Source organism: Fistularia commersonii, chromosome 14 (assembly GCF_037954325.1).
Source record: "Fistularia commersonii isolate RoL2024-O1a breed Wild chromosome 14, RoL_Fcom_v1.0, whole genome shotgun sequence".
In the NCBI taxonomy this organism is placed as follows: domain Eukaryota; kingdom Metazoa; phylum Chordata; class Actinopteri; order Syngnathiformes; family Fistulariidae; genus Fistularia; species Fistularia commersonii.
The window spans coordinates 16,480,616-16,502,491 of NC_141297.1; the positions used below are offsets into that span (position 1 = coordinate 16,480,616).

The 21,876-nt window shown below is 41.7% G+C and overlaps 3 protein-coding genes across 6 annotated transcripts; 2 read left to right on the forward strand and 1 right to left on the reverse strand.

The window, feature by feature from the left end:
- The first annotated feature begins 569 nt into the window (after nt 1-569).
- Nucleotides 570-9,582, forward strand: LOC147227417 (alpha-1,3-mannosyl-glycoprotein 4-beta-N-acetylglucosaminyltransferase C). 3 transcript variants are annotated; one of them, XM_086159900.1, is made up of 5 exons: nt 570-637; nt 2,149-2,244; nt 2,571-2,721; nt 3,393-3,647; nt 5,602-9,582. In XM_086159900.1, the coding sequence occupies exons 2-5, from the start codon at nt 2,152-2,154 to the stop codon at nt 6,516-6,518; spliced, it is 1,416 nt and encodes a 471-aa protein (XP_086016026.1). In that variant the 5' UTR covers nt 570-637; nt 2,149-2,151; the 3' UTR covers nt 6,519-9,582. The 3 variants fall into 3 exon arrangements, with proteins under 3 accessions (XP_086016026.1, XP_086016027.1, XP_086016028.1); XM_086159901.1 differs by lacking the exon at nt 570-637 and having other exon boundaries at nt 2,144-2,244; nt 3,461-3,647; XM_086159902.1 differs by lacking the exon at nt 570-637 and having other exon boundaries at nt 2,144-2,244; nt 3,476-3,647.
- cfap126 (cilia and flagella associated protein 126) lies at nt 8,972-15,622 on the reverse strand. Of its 2 annotated transcripts, none has more exons than XM_086159903.1 (5): nt 15,231-15,622; nt 15,090-15,152; nt 14,827-14,898; nt 13,184-13,372; nt 8,972-9,220 (listed from the first exon to the last, which is right to left on the reverse strand). In XM_086159903.1, the coding sequence occupies exons 1-5, from the start codon at nt 15,255-15,257 to the stop codon at nt 8,972-8,974; spliced, it is 600 nt and encodes a 199-aa protein (XP_086016029.1). In that variant the 5' UTR covers nt 15,258-15,622. The 2 variants fall into 2 exon arrangements, 1 of the variants encoding a protein (XP_086016029.1); XR_015107139.1 differs by having other exon boundaries at nt 9,086-9,220; nt 15,026-15,152.
- A 42-nt stretch (nt 15,623-15,664) lies between these two features.
- ccnq (cyclin Q) lies at nt 15,665-20,602 on the forward strand. Its single transcript, XM_086159904.1, has 5 exons — nt 15,665-16,018; nt 16,834-17,017; nt 17,537-17,669; nt 18,313-18,531; nt 20,079-20,602. Exons 1-5 carry the CDS (start codon nt 15,874-15,876, stop codon nt 20,166-20,168), a joined length of 771 nt encoding a protein of 256 aa, XP_086016030.1. The 5' UTR covers nt 15,665-15,873; the 3' UTR covers nt 20,169-20,602.
- The last annotated feature ends 1,274 nt before the right edge of the window (nt 20,603-21,876 follow it).

The window sequence follows — 21,876 nt, forward strand, 5'->3', positions numbered from 1 at the left end:
TACTTTTTGGAAGTTGCTACCTACGATTAGAGAGGGGAATGCGCTGGTGGTCTTGCTTTACTTCTCCTGAAGACGTTTCACCTCATCTGAGAACCTCCAGGACTGAAAACGACCAGGGATAGAGAACGAGGAGTTACACAAACAAGTTGGACCCCGGGAATGTTTGTAGGTGTGCCTCATGCAAGTGTTAGAAGACTGAGCATTGATAAATAGCTTTTCCTTCGGTAATAAGTCGTGGGGAAATTGGTTCTCTGCATTTAACCCATCGTGGATGAACCACGAGCAGACGGGTGCCGTCCATCAGCGCCAAGGGGGAGCAGTGTCTTGCTCAACAGCACTTAGGCAAGCATGGAGGAGCCGGGAATAAACCGGGAAGGTTTGCTTCCAGAGAACTGGCGCCCACGGCTGCCGCTCTACCCTTTTTACTATCGATGTCTTGCAACGTAATGAATGTGCGGTGGAGCGTACGCGCTCTCACGCGCACGTGTACGCGTCAGGATGGTTTGTGGCGCGAGACCCGGACTCCCGATGACTGAGCTCGCGCTACCGCGGCGCGCGTGACATTTTGACTAAGTCTGCTTCCGCCTGCGCGCGGGCATCGGAGACTGCCCGAGCCGGTAACGGCCCGCCGACAGAGGTGAGTGAAAGTCATCACTACTTTCCGTGTTATTCAAAGAAACAAACGACGCCGTCCTTTCAATTCGAACGCAAGGTAACGGATGTAAAACACGCGCAATAACAACCACGGGTTCCGGTCCGTTCTGGACCGCTTGTCCGGAGAAAAGTATCCAGGAACCGCTGCGTGTCAGCCTGGACTTGCTGGGAAGTCAGCCGCCCCTTTACCGTGCACCATCCCGGCCTCCGACGCGATACCTGATGCTGTCAGAAGAAGAAAACCACCGTTTGTTTGACGGACTTTTCGGACACCAAAAAAAAAACCTGCTGTCAGTTGTTTGTTTTATTTATTTGTTGATTTACTCACCGAAACGGACGAGTCTGAATGTTTAAATCCGAGATATGCACGGTTAAAATATGTCATCCGATAACATCCGACTTTTTCATTTACAGTATACGATTTTTAGGCGATGTCCCTCACAGGGACCCGTGTGCAATGCAAATCGGTAAGGTATCTTTATTTCTAAGGTATCCTTCTGGTTGCCAAATTCGATAGTCTGGCATGAATTAATGAAAGTGCCAGACATGCGTGCCTCACATGTAAGAAAAGAAAGATATGTTACACATGCTTCTTTTTTTTTTCTTCTTGCATGTCCATCCTTTAAATGCTTTTTGTACATGTGTAAATACTTTCCCTCAGCGATTTATCTCAAAGCTTTGGGTTATTTTCATTATTTAGGAGTCCGATCAGTGGCGTTGACTACATTAGAAAAAGGCCGTTTAAACGCTATAAAACCAGATTCAAATTTGTGAATGGGGAGAGGGCTGGACTCCAACCGTGAGGTGTGATGTGGAGGAGTTAAAGCAAACAGTTTGTGAGTTTTAAACTGCTCGGAGTGTGTGTGTGCCGGTCCCCATGCCCATCCCCGGCTAAATATAAAACCGGTTTGAACCTGGCACCACTTTCCCCTTTTCAAGACAATTAACATTTGTTTCGTATTGAGGTTCCCAGTTTTTCATTGTCACAACCCACCTCTGAGTTTGGCATGGGAGTGGGCCTGAGAGAACAAGGTTCGACCACATGGCTGCATTTGCTGAGTTTATGCCCACTGGTCAGCCAGAGAGCATTTACCGACAATGAAGGGTATTGAGTGTATCATGGCTACATTGTTTACTCCTCATTCCTCCTTCAGATACTCCATATGTGGGTCATGCACAGGCAACACAGGCAGCTGTTCAACTTCCACAGCAGTAATAATTACTCCTCTGGTTGACCCACACAAACCTGCTGTTTTTCATAAGCTGAATTAGGTTCATGATTTCATAATGTCAACACCTAAGCCATGCTCAGGAAGTGTGGGCGCCTGGATTAATCCACATTTTAGGCATTATGTCACACACAGAAATGGACAAGCAGATTTGGATCAAGTGATGCTGAATATAACCAAAGGCGGTCATTGTAATATGACAAACTGAACTTGTTAATTGTCTCGTTCATCAATGTAATGATGCTGTATCCCTTGTCAATCACAGGAAATGCGACGTCATTTAAAGAAGAAGATTGCTATATTCGCTCTTCTGCTTGTGGCTGGGGGTTTGTACCTAACTAGCCACCGAGGCCTCATCACTGTGAGTAACTCAGCGTGTACACACACATTTTGAAAAAAATCAGTCATGTTTTCCAACCATTCAAACTATCCAGACCCTTCATATCTCTACATCAGTGTTTTTGAGAAAACTGAGATGGGGACTGATGCTGCCCCATCATGTCAAACCTACCCCTCTCAGTAATCCTGGTTGTGCTGCTCACTGATCGGTCTTATCAGGGCAGCTGGACCTGCCTGCATGATCTTCCTTAAAAAATGTTACGCTGTACTTGTTTGAACTTGTTGGGAAAAACACTGTTCAGGCATTTCTTTACATACACACTTCATTTCGACGTATTTGTTTCGCAGGGTGACACAACAAAGTTCCGAGAGCCAAATCAGAATGACTCTAACTGGCAGGCAGAGAGGCTTGTGCAGCAGGAGTCATGGGTGGAGCGCGGGGGGCTTCTGCCACTCAACCTCTCCTATCAGCTGCTGGCAGGATCTCAGTCTGCTGAAAGTGAGTTTGAGTCAACAGGCAGAAATGTTGTGATGATTGTCTTTGAGCACAAAGATCTGGGATATGGTTTATGGCCTTCATATATATATATTCTGAGCAAGTAAATACCTGACATTTAGGCTGAAAATGACCCTAAATTTCAATATCAGACAAAATCAGACACAAATATATTACTCCTTAACACAACAGCACAACAATTTGAGAGATAAATTCAGAAGTAACTGCTCCAAGAGAGTTACCCGATTTCCTGAAACGTTGCAAGAATGAGTTTTTAACAAACCATTTTTACAATGACATTTTCCTTTTTTTTTACCCAAATATGGTGCTGAGCATTCCTCAGTTTACTTTTGGGAATTCAACTGTTTATTTATCTTAAAAAAGAATTTAAGCTAATGTCAGTTTACTTGTGGTATTTTGGAAGCAATTTTAGGTGACATGCATGCATCAACAGATTCTTGTTTAGATGATTATTTTGTCTTGTTGTTTTGGATCGTACCCTCATAGTTTTAGCGTTTTTATTCATTTATTTTTTATTTTCTCTTCATGCCACCAGTCTCGGACTGTGTTTTTTCACTTTCCTCTTAATTTATTCGCATACTATGGCCCTTATTGGATGTCATTTCATTGACTATGATATAAAGATTTTACCCAACCTCTATGATGCCTTACAGAGTATCTTTGCATCGGTATATCCTCTGTGAAGCGGAAGAAGGGCAGCTATCTGATCTCTACCCTGCAGTCTATCTTCTCCCAGTCATCCCCTCAGGAGCGTTCCTCCATGGTGGTGGTTGTGCTGCTTGCAGACTTTGATGCCAGCTGGAGGACAGCAGCAGTTAGGGACATCAGATCTGCCTTCTCTGTGGAGCTGCGGCAGGGCCAGTTGGTGGTGCTCCATGTTCCCGAGGAGTGGTACCCGCCCATTACAGGTGCTGTTCGACCTCTTACACAACCAGCTGAATAAAACCCAAGCCACTACGGTTTGGAAGATGCTAGATGGTCAAACCACACTGATTGTTTGTCTGCTCATTTAAGATCTTTCATTCACAGGGGCTTGATCTCAAACCCTGAGGCTGATGATCATTGTTTCGCAACCTGGATGATTTTAGTTCTGCACAGGATCCTCTTCTCTCAGCTTTTATACAACCGATTTAACATATTGACTGATATTTTCACGTTCCTTTCGGTGGAAATGGTCTCTTTGTATTCCTTTGGCATACTTCTGTGATGGAAGAAAATGAAATCGGTCCAGTATTTCAAAAGAAAAGTGCATTCGTTTATTGAACTCTGCCATCCATAATTTCTTGCTGTACCATCCAACGTCTATTCAAAACAGCCCTCAGTATCTTCAGGTTTCCTTGGAGGATGTTTGGAGAGATCAGGCCACACGTGGCATGCCTGTTTATTTGGATGAAGTCTGAAACAAAAACAACATAATTTTCTGTCTTTACTCTGTGTAGAAACTGATTACTGGCGAATGCAGAATTGTCCTCAAATGAAAACAAATGCGGTGCTCTTGAGAAATTTGAGAAGAACTGCATCAAAAGTACTGAGGCAGTTGGCCCATTTGTAAAAGTCCAGCTTGAATGATCTTTTCAGTGCTCAAACAAGAACAACTGAAAATGAACACAATACTCGTCTTTTGACTGAAAGCCTGTATATTTTATGATTTGTCCAGGTTGCGTACTGTATATGATCGGCCAGCTGGTTCGTCACCTGAGGCACTGTACATATATCCGAAACTGCAGCTGATTTTCACATTCAGTAAAATCAACAAATCCTTTCAAATCTCTAGTTAAAATACTTTTGTAACAGAGTTGACAAATAGATTTTTTTGACGCTTTCATTTTCACTCCTCCTGTTTTATTTGTTATTAGCTGGTTTTACTGTATTTGCTTGAATTTTATTGGCTTGCCCTCAGTGTTATTGGCCTCTAAATGGCTGTTTATGATTAAATTATTTTGTGTTCTTTTTGTTATGGAGCTGATGCCCTGTGTGAAGAACACAGTGCATGTCTGGAAGAGGCTATAAATAAAGATTACTATATTTATCTTGACACTTGTTGGTCCAAAAGCAGCCCCCACCCTTCCTTCTGAGAATTAATCTTCAGAGTGCCGAAGAACCCTACACGGTCTTGGACCTTTGTTTTCCTATACTGCCAAAGTACCCATTCCCCCCCCCCCCCCCCCCCCCCGCCCCCCCTTTTTTTTATATTGTGCATGGTCTCTACTTAGAGTGCTTTTATTTTATTTATATCACCTTGTAGTTTCAAAGTAGTTACAGCCACACACCAGACCATTGGGAACAACTGTAGATTCAGTTTCTTACCCAAGGAGGCAAGAATCAAACCATCAACTGTCCAGTTTGAGGGGCACCCACTCTACCAACTGAGCCACAACCACACCAATTTTTACAGAGAAAATCAAAAATTACCCATGGTAAAAATTACCCATTACCCATCAGCTGGAATGAAAGAGTTTTCATACGGTTATTGCAGGGCTGATACATGCCAGTATGATCATTGGTAATATTGAACGATTTTCCTTGTAGGTCAATTCAAACTATGTGGTAAATTCGCTAATTTTCAGAGAACTTGAGAACATTTTGTCCCATTTTCAGTCAGGAGATCCAATTTTTAGATTCCTTTTTTAGGAATTGGGCTATTTTGCTGGTTGTCATAAAATTAGAGAATCAGTATTTTTGCCAACATTTTGAGTTGATTTTAGTAAAAAGAACAAGCTTGTTCTAACAGAATTTTTGTGTCCATTAGCGGTGATATGATTCTACTTAATCTCTTTAATTTTTCCCTTTGATAAGATTTTTCTTCATGATTCAGCTGATGGTTTGATTCCTAGCTTAAAACCCTCTCTGGCTCACCCTCAGGTCTCAAAAGGAACTTCAACGACCCTGCAGACAGAGTTACGTTCCGCTCCAAACAGAACCTGGACTACTCCTTCCTGATGTACTATAGTGCTGGTTTGGCCCGCTACTACTTGCAGCTGGAAGATGACATCTCCTCAGCAAAGAACTTCCTCACCACCATTAAGAGACATGTCGAGGAACAGGATGGAAAGAAGAAGACCTGGGCCATGCTGGAGTTCTCTGCCCTCGGTTACATCGGAAAACTGTACAAATCAGCTGACCTACCTATTCTGGCACGCTTCCTTTTCTTATTTTACCAGGAAATGCCCTGTGACTGGCTGATGTCTCACTTTCGGGTGCTGCTGACTCAGAAGGAGCCGATACACTTCAAACCCTCTCTGTTCCAGCACATGGGAACCTTCTCTTCATTCCAAGGGAACTACAACAAACTGAAAGACAAGGACTTTGAGGAGGAAATGTACTCCAACCCTCCAGCTAAGGTTTACTCAGACATACCTACCTACCAGAAGAATATCCCTAAACTGGCCTGGGGTGACGGTGAGGGCTTCTTCTGGGGTCGCTCCCCTGAGAAGGGAAACTATCTAACTGTGGTGTTCACAGAGCCTGCTGTGGTGACATCGTTGTTTGTGGAAACAGGGTCAGGGGGAAAAGACCTGCTGGAGTCAGCCTCGGTGGAAATTGGCTGCAACGTGGTCCTCCTTGAAAATGAGGAGACAAGCTGCCAGGACTTCCAGCTACTAGGAAATTTGGAGAATGGGATGTTCCAGGTCCAAGGGGTGGACTTAAAGTTTGGCTCGGCCTCTTCGTGTCTTAGGATACAGGTGACCGAGGGGCAGAAGGACTGGGTGATTATAAAGAGAATCAGGGTCAAAACCAAGCCAGGTGAAGCACCACACTCACCAGTGGCTAGGGGGTGAGCAATAATTCACATATCTAATCTCCTTGACAAAATTTGACTCTTGTGCCTTGATAATTAAGCTGTGCAGGACACACCTACCAAGCTCTGTAACGTGATGCAGTTTCTCCAGTACAGTGAAGAGATTTGATAATGACAAGTCATGTTTTCATTTGTTTAAAATGGCGGCCCAAGTTCAGATGCTTGGTGTCTTTTTTTAATTGTTTTTTATTCATTTATTTTAGTTTTTCCTTTTCCAAATTTTATTTATTTTTTAATTTCAGAGTGATAAGGTGTGAAAGAGGCGGCGGCTCACCGAATCCTGTTAAGTCTCTTCTGTTTCTGTTCGAACAATTCGATTCCTGTGTTTCCTCCATAGATATATAATGTGTTGCATGACACTGTGTGTTGAGTAAGGTCTGCTTCAGGTCTCAGCCAAATGCAGTTTTGTTTTTTTTTTTCTTTCTGACAATGTATCTATGATCAAACTAGGCGGACCATTTTGCAACCATATCACAAGTCATTGAGAATTGGCATCAGTGCATTGATCTTGTTTTCATGGCTACAAGGCAGATCTTACTCTTCCTTATTTAGACAGGAAATCATAAATGAAAAAAATTTAAATCTGGGTTCTTGTTTTGAATAATATTCCAAGCAGGCCAGGTGTGTCAGTGTTGCTTAATCAAGTGATTTAGGCAATCACACACACACACACACCCTGTCAGTGTTGTTACACATCTTAATATTCTCAACTAAAATAACCTATTAATGTTAACGAATACTTAATTTCCTATTTCCCGACATAGCCTGCAAAGAATGGGATTTTTTACGGTAATATTCAGTGCTATATTAGGGAAGTTGTATGTCCATAAACTACATGTCCCTATATTATTAGTATTTTTTGATATAAGCTGTCTATGTTTTACACTTTATAGGTTTTTACATTTTGTTAATTCGAAGACTTTATGAATCCCAATAGTAAGCGAGAGCAATTATCTAGTAAGGAAATAAGTCATATTTACTGGTATCCCCCTGAGGGCAAATGTAAACTGAAGTAGCTAAAATCAAGTCTGTCTCTGTTTACATTGTCTGCTGCCTATGTTACTGAATCAGAATGTTTTTGTGCTAACTTGTTCCTCACAATCCGGTTGATGCTGTTTAAGAACTCATTTCTTTTTTAATCTTCTGACAGGAAGCTTAACACCACTCCTTCACCATTTATAGGAACCATCAAGTCAATTGTGTACTAAAGCTGCTTGCATATTTCATGCTTTTGCATTTCTACAAACGTCAACGTTTTTGACTCAGTGTGTTTGGCTGTCTACAGGGTTTCACCAAATTTAAGCCACGAACATGTATTCAGCTGGGGCGTGAAACAGAAAGCTCTTGTTTTGAAATGATGATTTGTAATATTTGGAGTTTGTTTTCATCTTAGTTCTTATTTTCAATCAAAAAATACACAATTAATAGCATTACTAAAGTGACCTGAAACAAATATCTGCTTTGCTCTTTATCATGAAATCGGGCTATACACCTGTCCTCTTACCAGCCTCCAAAGTTGTCTCTTCAAGGTGAAGAGGAGCCATTATGGGCTGACGCTTGAGATACCACCTGATGTAGTTTTTTTTCCCCTTGCATTCGGTCACAAGTATCAGGGCATTGTCACGGTTTGTAAAATGTGAGATTAACAACCCGCACACAGCATCTGTTGGACATTTGTCCATTATTAGAGAGACATTCTTCCTTTCTTCTCTTTCATAAGATATTTTCCTTCACCCCCTGTATGAAAAGGGGCTTTTTCCAGATGGGAGTTTTCCTAAGCGTACAAAGGGTCCAGTACCTTGGACTGTTCATAAAGGCCTTAGATACCAACTATATTTGGGATTCTGGGCTTTAATAATAATATTGATTTATCAATACAGTTCATGGAAACTCTGTGTTATTCAATTGTGGATTTTATTTTCAGTCTGATACATAGCTTTATTGTTTGCATCATAATGCTCCTTTTTAAAAACCCAATTCTTTACAAGTCGCGTAGTTATTTTTTACTGATTCTTTTTTTCCTCAGTGTCTCTTCATTCTGTGATACTTGTTTTCAAATCCTGGTCATTGCAGGAGTTAATTGTCAGCAAGTTATATTTCAAATATCTCTCAGAAATTAAATAGATTAAAAAGTCTCCAGTGAAGTATCTCAAGATTAAGAACGAAAAAAGGAATTTATGAAATGTCTGTGGAGGTTCACAGTCATCCAGCTTATGTTGAATTCTTCATTACAGGATTTCGACAAGAGTTTATGAAATGATTCTTATAACACACAAGGCTGGAGACAAATGCTTGTTATACTCGAAACCTATGATTTTTAAAACTTCCATGATATTAAATAATGAAAAACACTCATTAACACTGACATTTTTCTCAATCGTCCTGATGAACATTTGACGACTTATGGTGAAGCGTTTTATTGCTCCTCGCTGTCTAATTTAAGAGAGGTGATTTATCTCTGGTCTTGGAAAAGGATGAAGTAGCTGGATGGACTGGGCCGGCGAGGCAAGCACTGGAATTTGAGCTGGTTCCTGTGGTAGGATCCCGAGCAGCTTGGTCATCCCCAGCAGGCGGAAAGCTGAAAGACGCCTGGCTCAGGATAGCGGTTCTCTGGTCTGCAGAGGCAGGGGGCTCGGGAGACACTGCATGTGTTGGGGTTTCATCCTGCAACAGGTCCTCAGTCTGGGAAGAGAGACGGTCACTATCTTATTAGACAAGTGTTCTTCCATGAACTAACCACTTAAGCCTTTGTCAAATTTTGCACTTCAATGGCAGAAGATCACAGTGGTTAAAAAGGGCAGATTCAAGAACATATGTTTGTCACTTTTGTTTGCATCACTCCAGGTACTGTTGCTCATGTTACTGATTTTTGTGGTCAAATGAAAGAATCTTTCAATTTTTTATTTACTGATTTTAAATTGAGTTTAAAGTCAACCTTCCAGAAAATGCTGTCAATATAGGAAATCAGTTTTATATCTGATTGCACATGAATACTTTTTAAAGGCGCCCACTGCAAGCTTTATGTATTAAATATTTTATAATCATCCGGCTATGACTACCCTGTTTCTTTGAACTGCGAAATTGAAATCTGACTTTCTTTAAAGCAGTTTAAATATAGTTGTTTTTCAAATAGTTTTACTGAAATACATCAATGCCACAATGATCAAGAATATTTAAAATGTAAAATTGAATTACAGATTATTCTGTAATCATTATGATCACTCATTTGATAGTCAGTTCTTCATCCATCATCCCCCACTTATTCTGAGTTTGGTCGCAGGGACAGCAGCCAGAGCAGTGAGGCCAAGACCTCCTTCTCCCCCACCACATAGTCCAGCTCCTCTGGGGGGACCCCAAAGTATTCCCAGACCAACCCGGAGACATAGTCTCTCCAACTGCCCTGGGTCTTCCCTGTGGTCTCCTCCCAGATGGACAGGCCCAGAATACCTCCCCTGGGAGGCATCAAGGAGACATTCTGACCAGATATCCAAGGCACCTCATCTGACTCCTCTTCATAAGGAGGAGCAGTGAAACTACTCCAGAGCTCCCCTTGGATGATCAATAACCCTATCTCTAAGGGAAAGTTCAGCCACCCTGCAGAGGAAAATCATTTCAGCCGCTTGTATCCGCGATCCTGTTCTTTCGGTCACTACCCACAGCTCATTTCCATAGGTGTGAGTGGGAACGTAGATCGACTGGTAAATTGAGAGTTCCCCCTTTTGGCTCAGCTCCCTCTTCACCATGACAGACCGGTACAGAGTCCACATCGCTGCAGATGCTGCACCGATCCGCCTGTCGATCTCCCGCTCCATCCTCCTATCACTTGTGAACAAGACCCCGAGATACTCTAACTCCTCCACTTGGGGCAGAACCTCTTCCCTGACCCGGAGTGGGCACTCCACCCGTTTCCGGTTGAACACCATGGTCTCGGATTTGGAGGTGCTGATCCTCAACACGGCCGCTTCACACTCATACACCGTTCCAGTGAGAGCTGGAGCTCATGGCCTGATGAAGCCAACAGAACCACATAATTTGTAAAAAGCAGACTCGATCCTGTGGCCACCAATCTGGATCCCCTTGACGCCCTGGCTACGCCTAAAAATTCTGTCCATAAAAGTTAAGAACAGAATTGGTGACAAAGGACAGCCCTGGCGGAGGCCAACCTACAACTGGCAATGCAGACAAAGCTCCGACACAATCATACAGGGGACCGAACAGTCCCCACAGGCCAGAGAGGCCCATTAGGGCTCCTCCTTCAGTTTGGCAGCATCCCTCACTGCTGGAGTCCACCCGCATGTTCGAGGGTTGCCGCCCCAACAGGCGCCCACTGCCTTACGGCCGCAGCTCCATTCTGCAAGCCTCGGAAATGGAAGCACGGAACATGGTCCATTCAGACTCAATGTCCCCCTGTCGGCACGTGGTTGACGTTCTGCCGGAGAAGGCAGTTTAAACTTTTTCTGACAGGGGACTCTGCTAGATGTTCTCAGCAGACCCTTACACTACGTTTGGGTTTGCCAGGTCTGACCGGCATCCTCCCCACTATCTGAGCCAGCCCCCCACCAGGTGGGGATCACCCTCTCTTCAACAAAGTGCCCAGGACATGCGGCCGCAATTCCAACGATATGACCACAAGGTTGATCAAGGAACTGTGGCATAAGGTGTGTTGGTGCCAAGTGCACATATTGATACAGTTCTTTCAATTAAGAAATTCACTTCTTTTGGCTGCTTCCCTCAAGGGTTTCCTCAGGGAATCATCTGTCTCCATCTAGCTCTATCCTCTGCATCCTCTTCTCTCATACCCACTAACTTCATTTCCTCTTTCGTTCCATCCATAAATCTCCCTGGTCTTCCTCTAGGCCTCCTGCCAGGCAGTTCCAAACTCAGCATCCTTCTATAAATATATTCACTATTCCTCCTCTGTACATGTCCATACCATCTCAGTCTGGCTCTCTGACTATCTCCAAAGCATAAAATGAATTGTCCTTCTGATCCTATTCATTGTCGCCACTCCCAAAGAGAGTGACTCCCAACAGTTTAATCTTGCTATCTAAAGCTCTACCCCCTTTCTTTTCCTCTATGCCACTGCCTCTAAATCAGACAACATTGCTGGTCTCACCACTGTCTTGCACACCTTTCATTCATCTCCTTTCCAGAGCATACCTCGGGATTTCCCTCCACCTGTTCCCTGCTCTCACTGCAGATTTCAATGTCATCTGCAAACATCATAGTCCATACAGATTCTTGTCTAAGCTCATCTGCCTGCCTATTCTTCAACATAGCACAAAAGGAAGGGGACCCAGAGCTGATCCCTGATGTAGTGGTGCCTCCACTTTGAACTCTTCTTTCACACTTTCAGAACACCTCAGCACTGCCACCGTGCTCATATATGTGTCCTGTAGCACCCTAACATACTTGCCTGCCATTCCTGACCTCCTTATACAGTGCCGAAGTTCCTCTCTCAGCACTCTGCTGTACGCTTTTTCTAGATCTACAGAGGCACAATGCGGCTCCCTCTGGCCTTCTCTGTACTTCTCTATCAACATTCTCAAAGTAACTACTGCATCTGTTGTACTCTTTTTTTTTTTTTCTGTCATGAAATCAGACTACTTCTCACAAAAACTCACTTCTGTTCTCTAGTCTAGTTTCAAATACTCTTTCCTATACCTTAATTGTACGGTTCATCAACTTTATCCCTCTGTAGTTACAACATCCTCTGTAGTTATCACTTCCTTTATAGTAATGCCAATTATAAAAAAGATGCTACAGGTGATTCAGGTTGACCAGAAGAACAACGAACACACGCTTGAATAAAAGTGTGAATTAAAGGTGGAATGGGGTCCGTGAAACTTCTGAAGGACAAACCCAAAGTAGTGGGACACAGTATGGTCTTTCCCAACTTGGCAAGTATACACAAATAGTGGCACCAGGATGTACATGTGAGTTTTTGGGAGAGGGCCAGTGAAGCACATTTAGAGGTTCTATATATAGATAAAGTGCAGACACCTCATGTCAAGCTCAGAATGGTCAAGGACAAGAAACAGCAGGGCATGCACAGTCGGAAACAACCAAATATGGTATTCTACTAACACAATCACCTTAACAGTGCAAGGGATACATACAGTAGGTTTCATACAACAAGTGATGAGTCCAGTGACTATGCGTGACATGCTCATAAAGAAATGAAAGCAGACCTGAATACATACACTGTGACACTGTGACTTCCTCAATTAAAAGTGAACATTTTTCACTCAAAAAGCTTTTGTGAGAGTCATGTCTGGTTGATTTCCTTTTGACATTTCTTTCCATATTCAGTGATTAAAAAACTCCAAAACAGTTTAGTGTCCTTTTGTTGTCACTCTTTGCTAACATTCTTGCTTTTTCATTTTTTTCATTTATAGGAATAGGACCAATAGATTTAATGTTTATATCATAGGGGATCCATATATATTTTTTCCCTTCATACTTACTTTTGGGTCATTTTGATCACATCCTGGGTGCTTTTCGGCTGATATACTTATTACTTTGACATTGGACAAATACAACTGAAGTGTGTCTTGATTTGCATTCTTTCAAACACCAGATTTAACAGCGTTCTACTTCTTCGGAAGATAAAATGAGAATTCAAGGGCCAAGAATCCGCCTCACCTCCTGCTGCACATCTAGGTTTCTGCTGCCCCTCTGTGGCCGGCATGTGCCAGTGTGCAGTGGGTCGAAGCCCCAAGCCTGGAGTCTTTCCAGACCCTCCTTCGACCGTCCTGTAGGGTTGATGGCGTGGGAAGGGATCCGAGCCGGCATGTCCCAGGTACCTTGAAAGGTTGACCATGCTGTGCCTCTCTGACACACACACACACAGAAGTGGGAAAGGGTTACAATATAAGAACCCTATACCCCTAGGTATACCCCTGTGTACCCTAGGTATGCAGTGACCGATCCCTTTTCTCCCTTACAGAGGATGTTGTTGAAACAAGAAAAGGGTACTTTCCTTAATTAAATTGGGCAAATTGCCTTGTATTGTCAAATACTTGGTAATTTACATGTAAGCAATAAATTACTAAATTTTAGCAATTAATATACTCTCAAAGAAATCTCCCTCTGCTGATTTCAAATAAGTAATGTATTAAAAATGTCTGTAGCGACGAGAACATACATTTCCGACCAATCGGGATTAAATAGCAGCACATTGCACATAAATCATAGACGGAATACTTTACCTATCAACAAATCATAGAGAATGTGCATGACATCAGACACTTGGCAAACACTTTATCTTCACAGCAAAAGATTCAAAGATTTGTCTTTTTATGTGGGGAGGGTCATAGTTTAACAAACCATCCTGGCCATTTGATCAGAGCCTATCTTGTATTTAGGAAAACATCTGATATTTAATTCCTGCGTGTGGCTATTGGCAACACACTGTTTTGGGTCTGCCCTGAACAATGGTTCAGTATTTGTGAAATCATTGGACCAATAAACGAGGCTCCGCCGTAGAGTCTTTAAACAAATTTGAATATTCCTCCACAATTCAAGTTTGAGCTTGCCAAATTCACCTGGTTGAGGGAAATATCAGAAAAATGGGGAAAACAAGTTCAGTTCTGACTGAAGTGAAAGGAAAAGTAAAAAACAAAAATAAAACACTCAACATTTCAAAGAAGCTACAGAGCTTAAAGAGTAATCAGGAAGAACTTCTTTTCCTTTCGGCTTTTCCCTTCAGGGGTCATCACAGCAAATCAACCTTCTCTATCTAACCCTATTCTCTGTGTCCTCCTCTCTCATACCAACTACCTCCATATCCTTTCTCACCTAATAACCAGGAATAACAATATATATATATACATATATATACATATATACGTAAATATATTGTAGCGTTTTAGTAAAGGAAACACCCAGGTGACGGTAAAATGACACTTTAATGAGCAGTAGCTGTTGTTGGCCACAGCCACGCCACACGAGCCTGCAACATACTGGTAACAAACTGTTACTGCTCAATTCCAGGTTAAAAAAAAACAGAATTCATATCACCCTATACCACACCCACATCATTCCCAGCGACCCCCAAATCACACAGAAAACAAGCATCAACAATAACATCCGTGACTCACGGAAAGTGAAAAATGCACCAAAAAATAAAAGTCTCCAGTCTGATTTGGAGAGATAATATGGAGGGCTCAGGTGGTTTGGGTGGCCCACTAGGTCAGAGGTCGCTCTATTTGCTGATATGTGCTTGCGCTAAAGTCAGAGACATTAAATTACATTTAAATGGATATAGCATAATAATGCGTCCTCACCTTCACTCTAGGGAGCAAATGTCCCCTGTCGTTGGCAATGCAGATGGTGTGACCCTTCCGAGCAGTTGGTCTCTGCACACACACAAGCACACGTAGACGTGCGCGTACGCATACATCCAAAGACAAACCAAAACGCACAGTGTGCAGATGTCATGTCACTCATCGTGTTTACAGATGACAATGCGACGGTTATAGTCACCGGACAAGTTGAAATTCAGCAGGTTTAATGGGGCCGGACAGAAATGCTGATAGAAGTGACCTGCCTCTTTGAAGCGTGATGTCACACCCCAGTTCTGCAGCCTCTGTGACTTGAACGCGTCGTCAAACTGAGGAAACCGAGGTTTATCCATGTTGTCAGATTGTCCAAGTGACGAATCATTCACTCATATATTGCGAATATTTACCTGGTTCGCCGAGTAACTGGACGACATGTCTCCCCCGACTGTCAGCCACCTCTCGGTGTGTTTACACGTTGCACAGCAACGAGCTCACATGGTTTTTCACAGTCTTACAAAGCAGCCGTCCAAATGATCGTATTTGTGGTCGAAAAACTGAACAAACTATTTTTGATACAACAAACTATGAGTGATAAATCGAAAACTTAAAGTATGGCTATTAATGTACTCGATTCACCGCGTCCTGGGGCTTTTACGTTGCAAGAATACCGCAAATACTACTACAGTGCGGCTGACTCAATCCAAAAAAGTGTTTATTCTTGCAAAGCTTTATGTTTAAACGAGCAAATGCTTTGGCATAAATCAGCCCGATTTTGATGACGGGTCGCCCCCCCCCAATAATTTTAACCGGAAGTTGTACTGTTTATTTCCGGTAGCCACAAGCGTCACGAATGCTAGCTTACTGTGAGTGAGACAGTGGTGATGCTCGTTTGTTTGTGCGATAGTTGAGTCATGTATACATTTTCGTATCGTTTTGTTTTCTTATGATACGAACTGGAAAACGGTGAGTCGAGTTACACCGGGCCAAATATAAAGCAGCCCGGTGTATTTACAAAGTTAATGTGCAGCCAGCTGCTCCGACTCGTGGTCCATGGAGGGGTCTTCTCGCCCATCTGCCCCCCGCGATGGGCAGCCGGGTCGGACCGCCAGGAGAGACTCTGACGGGGCTACAGAGTCAGGCCCTGCTAGGGATGTCAAAGTCCACTTTCGCGTCTGTCGCTTCATCATGGAGACAGGTAAAGCCCGGCGTGGACAGAGGAAATGTGAAAGCATGGGAGATCAGTAGGCATCGAATGGCCAAGAAGCTCAGTTTTTGGCAAAAAAAACCAATTACATTTAATTAGGTACGTCCTTGTCGATTTCAAAAGCGACTGGTTGTCGGCAAAACATAATCTTCCCTTGATCATTTTCTGGGAGGAACATGTAATTATATAATTATTAGAAATGACATACCAGGTTTGGAAAAAAATTGCAGATAGACAACACAGAAAACACATAATTCCGCCTTCTTTGCAAAATAATGAGTAGTTTAAATTGACTTTTTTTGTCTTTTTTCTCTTCAAAGTCTGGTCACACTGTTGTGGGTGTGTGAATGTCCTCCAGCCATTGTTAATACCTGTTGACATAGAGGCCTCCTCAGTTCAAATCAACTGTTGTGAGTTTCTGTGATACAACTTAGTAACTGGTTATATACCATATTGCCATGACAAGATCTGACAACGATAGGCCATGATCTGGACGACTGATAACCTTCACAGACACAATGTCATACATTATTCTGGTACTTTGGTACTTCTGCAAATACAAAGCACTTTTCTCCTTAAAAAAAGCCAATTTTCTCTATTAAGTCAGTGAAATTATTAAGCAGCTGGCAACTAAGGTTAACTCATGGATCAAGATTTGAATTGCACTTAGTGTTCATGATCAGTACTTTTGTGAAATCCTCAAACCCAATGGCCCAGCTTAATATATGTAAAACTGAGGAAGAATATGTTGCTGTGAAACTAAGGAGATTGTTACTGGTTCAAAAGCTGTGTGACCTCCTGCTTAGGCGTGAAGCTGGGAATGCGCTCTGTACCGGTGGCCACAGCCTGCGTCTTGTACCACAACTTCTTCCAGCGTGTCAGTGTGAGAGAGTACGAGCCCTACCTGGTGGCAATGAGCTGCGTGTACCTGGCTGGCAAAGTTGAGGAGCAGCACCTGCGGACTCGTGACATCATCAATGTTAGCCACAGGTGAAACCCTCTTGTGTCAGCCGTTGCTGCAACCAAAGGCCAACCAATTCCACACTCTTTTGAGGACTGATGATGAAGTGGAAAAAAATAATATTGCTCCTTATGTTTTTTCAAATGTCCTTGTCATTGACTTGTAATGATTTTACGATTTGTTTGATTTTTAGGTAATTTCTTACAGATTATTTGATGTGTTTTCCTAATTCATAGATTGTTTGATAATTTCCTACTTAAGTACTTTTCTTTGTTAACCTATTGATCGTATTTTGCAAAATGTCTGTCTTTACTTTCTGTCCCCTTTTAACAAATTTAGATAATTATTGTAGTTTTTTATTTTAAAATACCTGAATAATTGTGATTATCTTTGTGATTCAAAAATGGAAAATAATCTTGACATGTTTGAAGGGGACTGTTGCTTTCCTCTTGGCAGCCGTCAGTGGAACTTGTGTGACTGATTTAAGTGTTTAGCCATGACTTGTTATCGAGTGTGTCTCATGGTTCTGAGCGGTCTCTCCCTTGCAGGTACTTCAACAGTGGCAGCCCCCCTCTCGAGTGTGACAAGGACTTCTGGGACCTGAGGGACAGTGTGGTCCAGTGTGAGCTCCTCATCCTCCGACAGCTGAACTTCCACGTCTCATTTCAACACCCTCACAAGGTAGCTGCACAGATATTTGGTCCTTAAATGTAATCTGCAAGTCATTTCTATTGGTAACTGCTAGATGACTTTTAGTTTTAATTTAACTTTTGCTTCAGCTAATTTTGAAGTGTCTTAATTCTAAATAATTTCAAGTGATTTCTGACAAACTATTTTGATAATCCACTAATAATGTTCTTGTAATTTTCTATAGATTTAAAAAGAAATTCTGTTTCATTTCTGTTTCATTCTGTTTTTAATTTTTTTAATTTTATGGTTTTCAGTTAATTGTTTGCATTTTTTTACATTAACCTTTCGGCTATGGATAGATGCAGTTGTTTTTTTGCCAGTGTTTTCCTGTTCTTGCAATTTAGTCTCCTTGTCTGATTTTGTAACTGTGAATGTGCGAGTTTGTGTCTGTGTGCACAATGACCAGTCACTGTTTGGTGTCCTTGTCTGTCTTTGTTACATCGTGTGTGTGTGTGTGTGTGTGTGGGGGGAGGGGGGGGGCTGGCAGAGTTTGGGTTGTTTAAAGATTTTTTATTCACGTCGTAAAAATGCATCCTTTTTGCTCCCTGTGTGTCAGAAGCCTTTATTTTGAAAGTTTTTCATGCGTGCCTTTTGTGTGTGTGTGTGTGTGTGTGTGTGTGTATGCGCCTTGCAGTATCTGCTCCACTATCTGCTGTCAGTCAGGTCACTCGTCAACCGCCATGCCTGGTCTCGATCCCCTGTCGCTGAGACTTCCTGGGCCTTGCTTAGAGACTGTTACCATGGTGACATGTGCATCCGCCACACACCCCAACACATTGCCATTGCGATGTTATACTTGGCTCTGAACAGCTATGCAGTGGAGTTACCCATTGGAGAGAGAGAGTGGTGGCAGGTATGTGTCGCCTGTAGTACACTCCAAGAGGGCAGAGTGAACATGCACAAATCAAGAGTTGGTAGTGGCACTGGACAAGACACTTATCTGGTCTATCCCAACAGAGAGGTTTCAGCATATTGAAATTAGCTATGAACATCAGTTTTTATTACTGCACACTTTGACCTTAGGATCAGTTTAATAATGTTTTAATGTAGAATTTCACTATCACCAAATATAGGAACATGTAACGTAATATAAGCAAACATTAAGTAAAGTTAGTATAAGTCTGCCAGAAGGGATTTAAGACAACTTCCATCTGTAATGTTTCCTCAGTTTTGTTTTAGTTTGTCAGGGATCTTAGCTGTTGATAACAATACTTGAAAAGTGCAAGAATTAGGAGAAGGGTTAGTTTTCATTTTTGGGTTGAAGTTCGTTTAGAGTGAGATTTGCCAGTCTCCTGGACACAGACTTATTCATGTAGCACAAAAACACAGGGAGTAAATACAACCACCCGTCTTACACGTCAGCAAAACTGCATCAGTCATGATTGCCAGTTCGTATTGATTATATTCTCAAAGTTGTTTCTTTGAGAAAATTTTCTTGTACCTTTGCAAGTTTTTGCCTTGAATACATAATATCCTGAAAATTCCTTTCTGGTTTCCTGGTAATTCCAGTTATATCTCCAAACAATTTCTTTCAAAAACATTTTCAACATTTTTTATGTCTAGCGTGGTAAATTTTTCTAGCAGTTTTAGTATTTTTTTCATGAAAAAACTAAAAAAAAAAAAAGTAAAAAAAAAAAGTTATTTTTAAACATTAACAAAGAAAGACTACTTAAAAAAACAACTAAGAAGCACTTTACCATATCTGGATCTACAACCTATGATTGTGTGTCTCAGTTTTCAATATTAAAATGAGAGAATAGCAGTATTCAATTAATGGTTATAATTACCCTTTTCTTCACTGCTCAAAGACTAGTCTCTGCAATGGGTTCCTTGTAGTACACTTTCACTTCGGGTCTTTGTACTTTGTTGCTACTTGTTTCTACACACATCTACTTTCATACATCAGCCAATGCCTCTGACAATTTTAATTTTTATTTTTTGTTTATTTTCAATGTAAACAAGTAGAGAGACCAGTTGACAGCCATGAGAAAAGCTCAGGGATGCAGAAGGTGCTGCCATGTTGCAATGCACTCTCACAGCGCCTTGCGGGATTCGCACAGATGCACATGACTGTTTGACCGCGTTAGAGATACAATCCTGTCTGTACTGGTTTACCAGACTTTGTGCTGTTAGCAAAGTGACAGTTCCACCTCTGTTACCTGCACTAGTCAGTCATCCGAACAGAAGGCTGGCATTAATTGGACAATGGTTAGACTCTTATTGTCATACATTTTTATTGAGCAGGCACCTTGTTGCAGCATTTTGAGTCACTTTATCGTAATACTAATGTTTTTTCTGCTTCTGTTCTCAAGGCGACGAAAAATGTAGGTCGTCTGCAATGGTGTGCTTATTGAGGCCAGGCGTGACGCTAAACTGTGCGCATGGTGTGTCTTTGTTAAGGTGCTGTGTGAGGATGCATCCAAAGAAGACATTGATGCCGTGATCTCGGACCTTCTCCAACTGTACGACCTAGAGGCCAAGTGTATCTGAAGGACACGCCTGTTTACGAGTGGAAGAGACTGTGAGACTGTGTTCCTACAGTCATTTTATTTGGAGAAGTGGCAAATGTACTGTAATAACACTTTTGCTCATTAGGGGGAGACATTCTTTCCTTAAAACACTTTCTAGCTTTGATGCTCCAAAATAATCATGAACACAGTGAGACCAAGCAAAACTTTCTGGAATGTCCAGTGTTGCCTCATAAAATTCTTTACTATTTTTGTTATATACCTGTCACAGCTCTCCTTAAAGTGGAAGGTCTGTTTGGCTATACCCAGATTAGTCTTGCATAAAGATTCTTCTGGAAAATTGTTTTATTATCTCATATTAAGTTTCATCTGCATCCAAAAAAGGATTTTTGTATTCTACTCAAATAAAGTTTTATGTCATTAGACAAATTACTTGATTAAAAATGTTGATTGAAATAGAAGTATCTCAATTGTGAAGGCTCTGCCATCCGGGTCATGTTACTTGTAGTATGATCATGTAGTAGCAGTTAGACTTGTTCAGATTTTTGAAGAAACTAAGTCTCATTTGAAAAAACTGAAGAAACCGCTAAGGATGAGAAGCAAAATATCATCAAAATCAAGTCTGGTTGCCTTGACAAGATTATACAAGTTCAACAGTGGTTTGTTTCATTCCAGTCTGTTAAACCATCTGCCAGCTGGCTTGGCTTTGAAATTGTCGCGAAGACTTACTGGAAAACATCCCTCGAAAAGGCTGCACACATTGAAAACTGAAAACTTTGGGAATTTTACCTCTGTGTTTTCTCAACAGTTCTTGATAGGTGCACCATGTGTCCGAGCAGCCTCTTCATGTTGAAGCTCACGTATATCTGTAGTTACCATATCTCTTTGAACGATAATCAAAGCTTTTTAAGAAATGTGTCAAATGTGTGTGGCAGTAGTGCACTCAGTTTTACATCCCTCTCTGCCCTTCACGCCCTTTTTTATCTTTAATCTCATTTTTGTTTGACTCATCCTGCTATATTTTTATTTTCAACAAGTACCACAAAAAAACATTCAATAAAGAAATACTTTACTAAACAGATTGTTTTCAAAATGTAAATAAACAGTACAATAGGTTACCAATTGTTGAACAATGGAAAATCTTTGATTTCTTAAATTTACAGCAGCTCATGAAGTATTTTACAAGTTGAGCAAATAAATGGTACATTTTAATGATGTTCAGTAAAAGCAAGCACCAGCTGAAATCGGGCTCGTCCAGTCAAAGATTTGTCATAGATATTGAGGATTGTGGGTACAGTAGTGCTTGGTTACATGAAAGCAATGTTCTCAAAGACGCCGCTGCTATCTGCTGCAACACAATCTGCTTTATTGACTAAATGTTTTCACATGCAAGGAATTTAGATCCGGTCGACAGTTTCAAGTCATCCTGACATTGAGGTAAACTGATGAGATGAGCATTTTTCAAATAATTTGTACAAAATATGAAGACTCTGTCTAAATAATATTTTGTTTAAAAGCCAGGGAAAGCCAGGGATGCCCGAAAGATAAACAGGCACAGCTGTTAAGTGTGGTTAGCTTAGCATTCTACAGCTGGAGATGCAGCCTCTTCATCAGACACGGTTCTTAAACGCAATGCCACTTCTCGACACCCGCACGAATATGTAGGCAGCTGTTCAACTGAATGTGCCACTTCGGAAAACATACTCCCGACCAACTCCCAAATACTTTCC

What these genes read in the sequence shown, in the direction of transcription:
- LOC147227417 (XM_086159900.1), top strand. Translation starts at nt 2,152, where the DNA reads ATGCGACGTCATTTAAAGAAGAAGATTGCTATATTCGCTCTTCTGCTT. An exon ending in AGGATCTCAGTCTGCTGAAA is followed by an intron (nt 2,722 to 3,392) that starts GTGAGTTTGAGT and finishes GATGCCTTACAG; the next exon opens with AGTATCTTTGCATCGGTATA. An exon ending in GTGGTACCCGCCCATTACAG is followed by an intron (nt 3,648 to 5,601) that starts GTGCTGTTCGAC and finishes GCTCACCCTCAG; the next exon opens with GTCTCAAAAGGAACTTCAAC.
- cfap126 (XM_086159903.1), bottom strand. Translation starts at nt 15,257, where the DNA reads ATGTCGTCCAGTTACTCGGCGAACCAG. An exon ending in TGACATCACGCTTCAAAGAG is followed by an intron (nt 14,899 to 15,089) that starts GCAGGTCACTTC and finishes GTGTGTGTGCAG; the next exon opens with AGACCAACTGCTCGGAAGGG. An exon ending in ACCTAGATGTGCAGCAGGAG is followed by an intron (nt 9,221 to 13,183) that starts GTGAGGCGGATT and finishes CTCTCTTCCCAG; the next exon opens with ACTGAGGACCTGTTGCAGGA.
- ccnq (XM_086159904.1), top strand. Translation starts at nt 15,874, where the DNA reads ATGGAGGGGTCTTCTCGCCCATCTGCCCCCCGCGATGGGCAGCCGGGT. An exon ending in ATCATCAATGTTAGCCACAG is followed by an intron (nt 17,018 to 17,536) that starts GTGAAACCCTCT and finishes TCTCCCTTGCAG; the next exon opens with GTACTTCAACAGTGGCAGCC. An exon ending in GAGAGAGAGAGTGGTGGCAG is followed by an intron (nt 18,532 to 20,078) that starts GTATGTGTCGCC and finishes GTCTTTGTTAAG; the next exon opens with GTGCTGTGTGAGGATGCATC.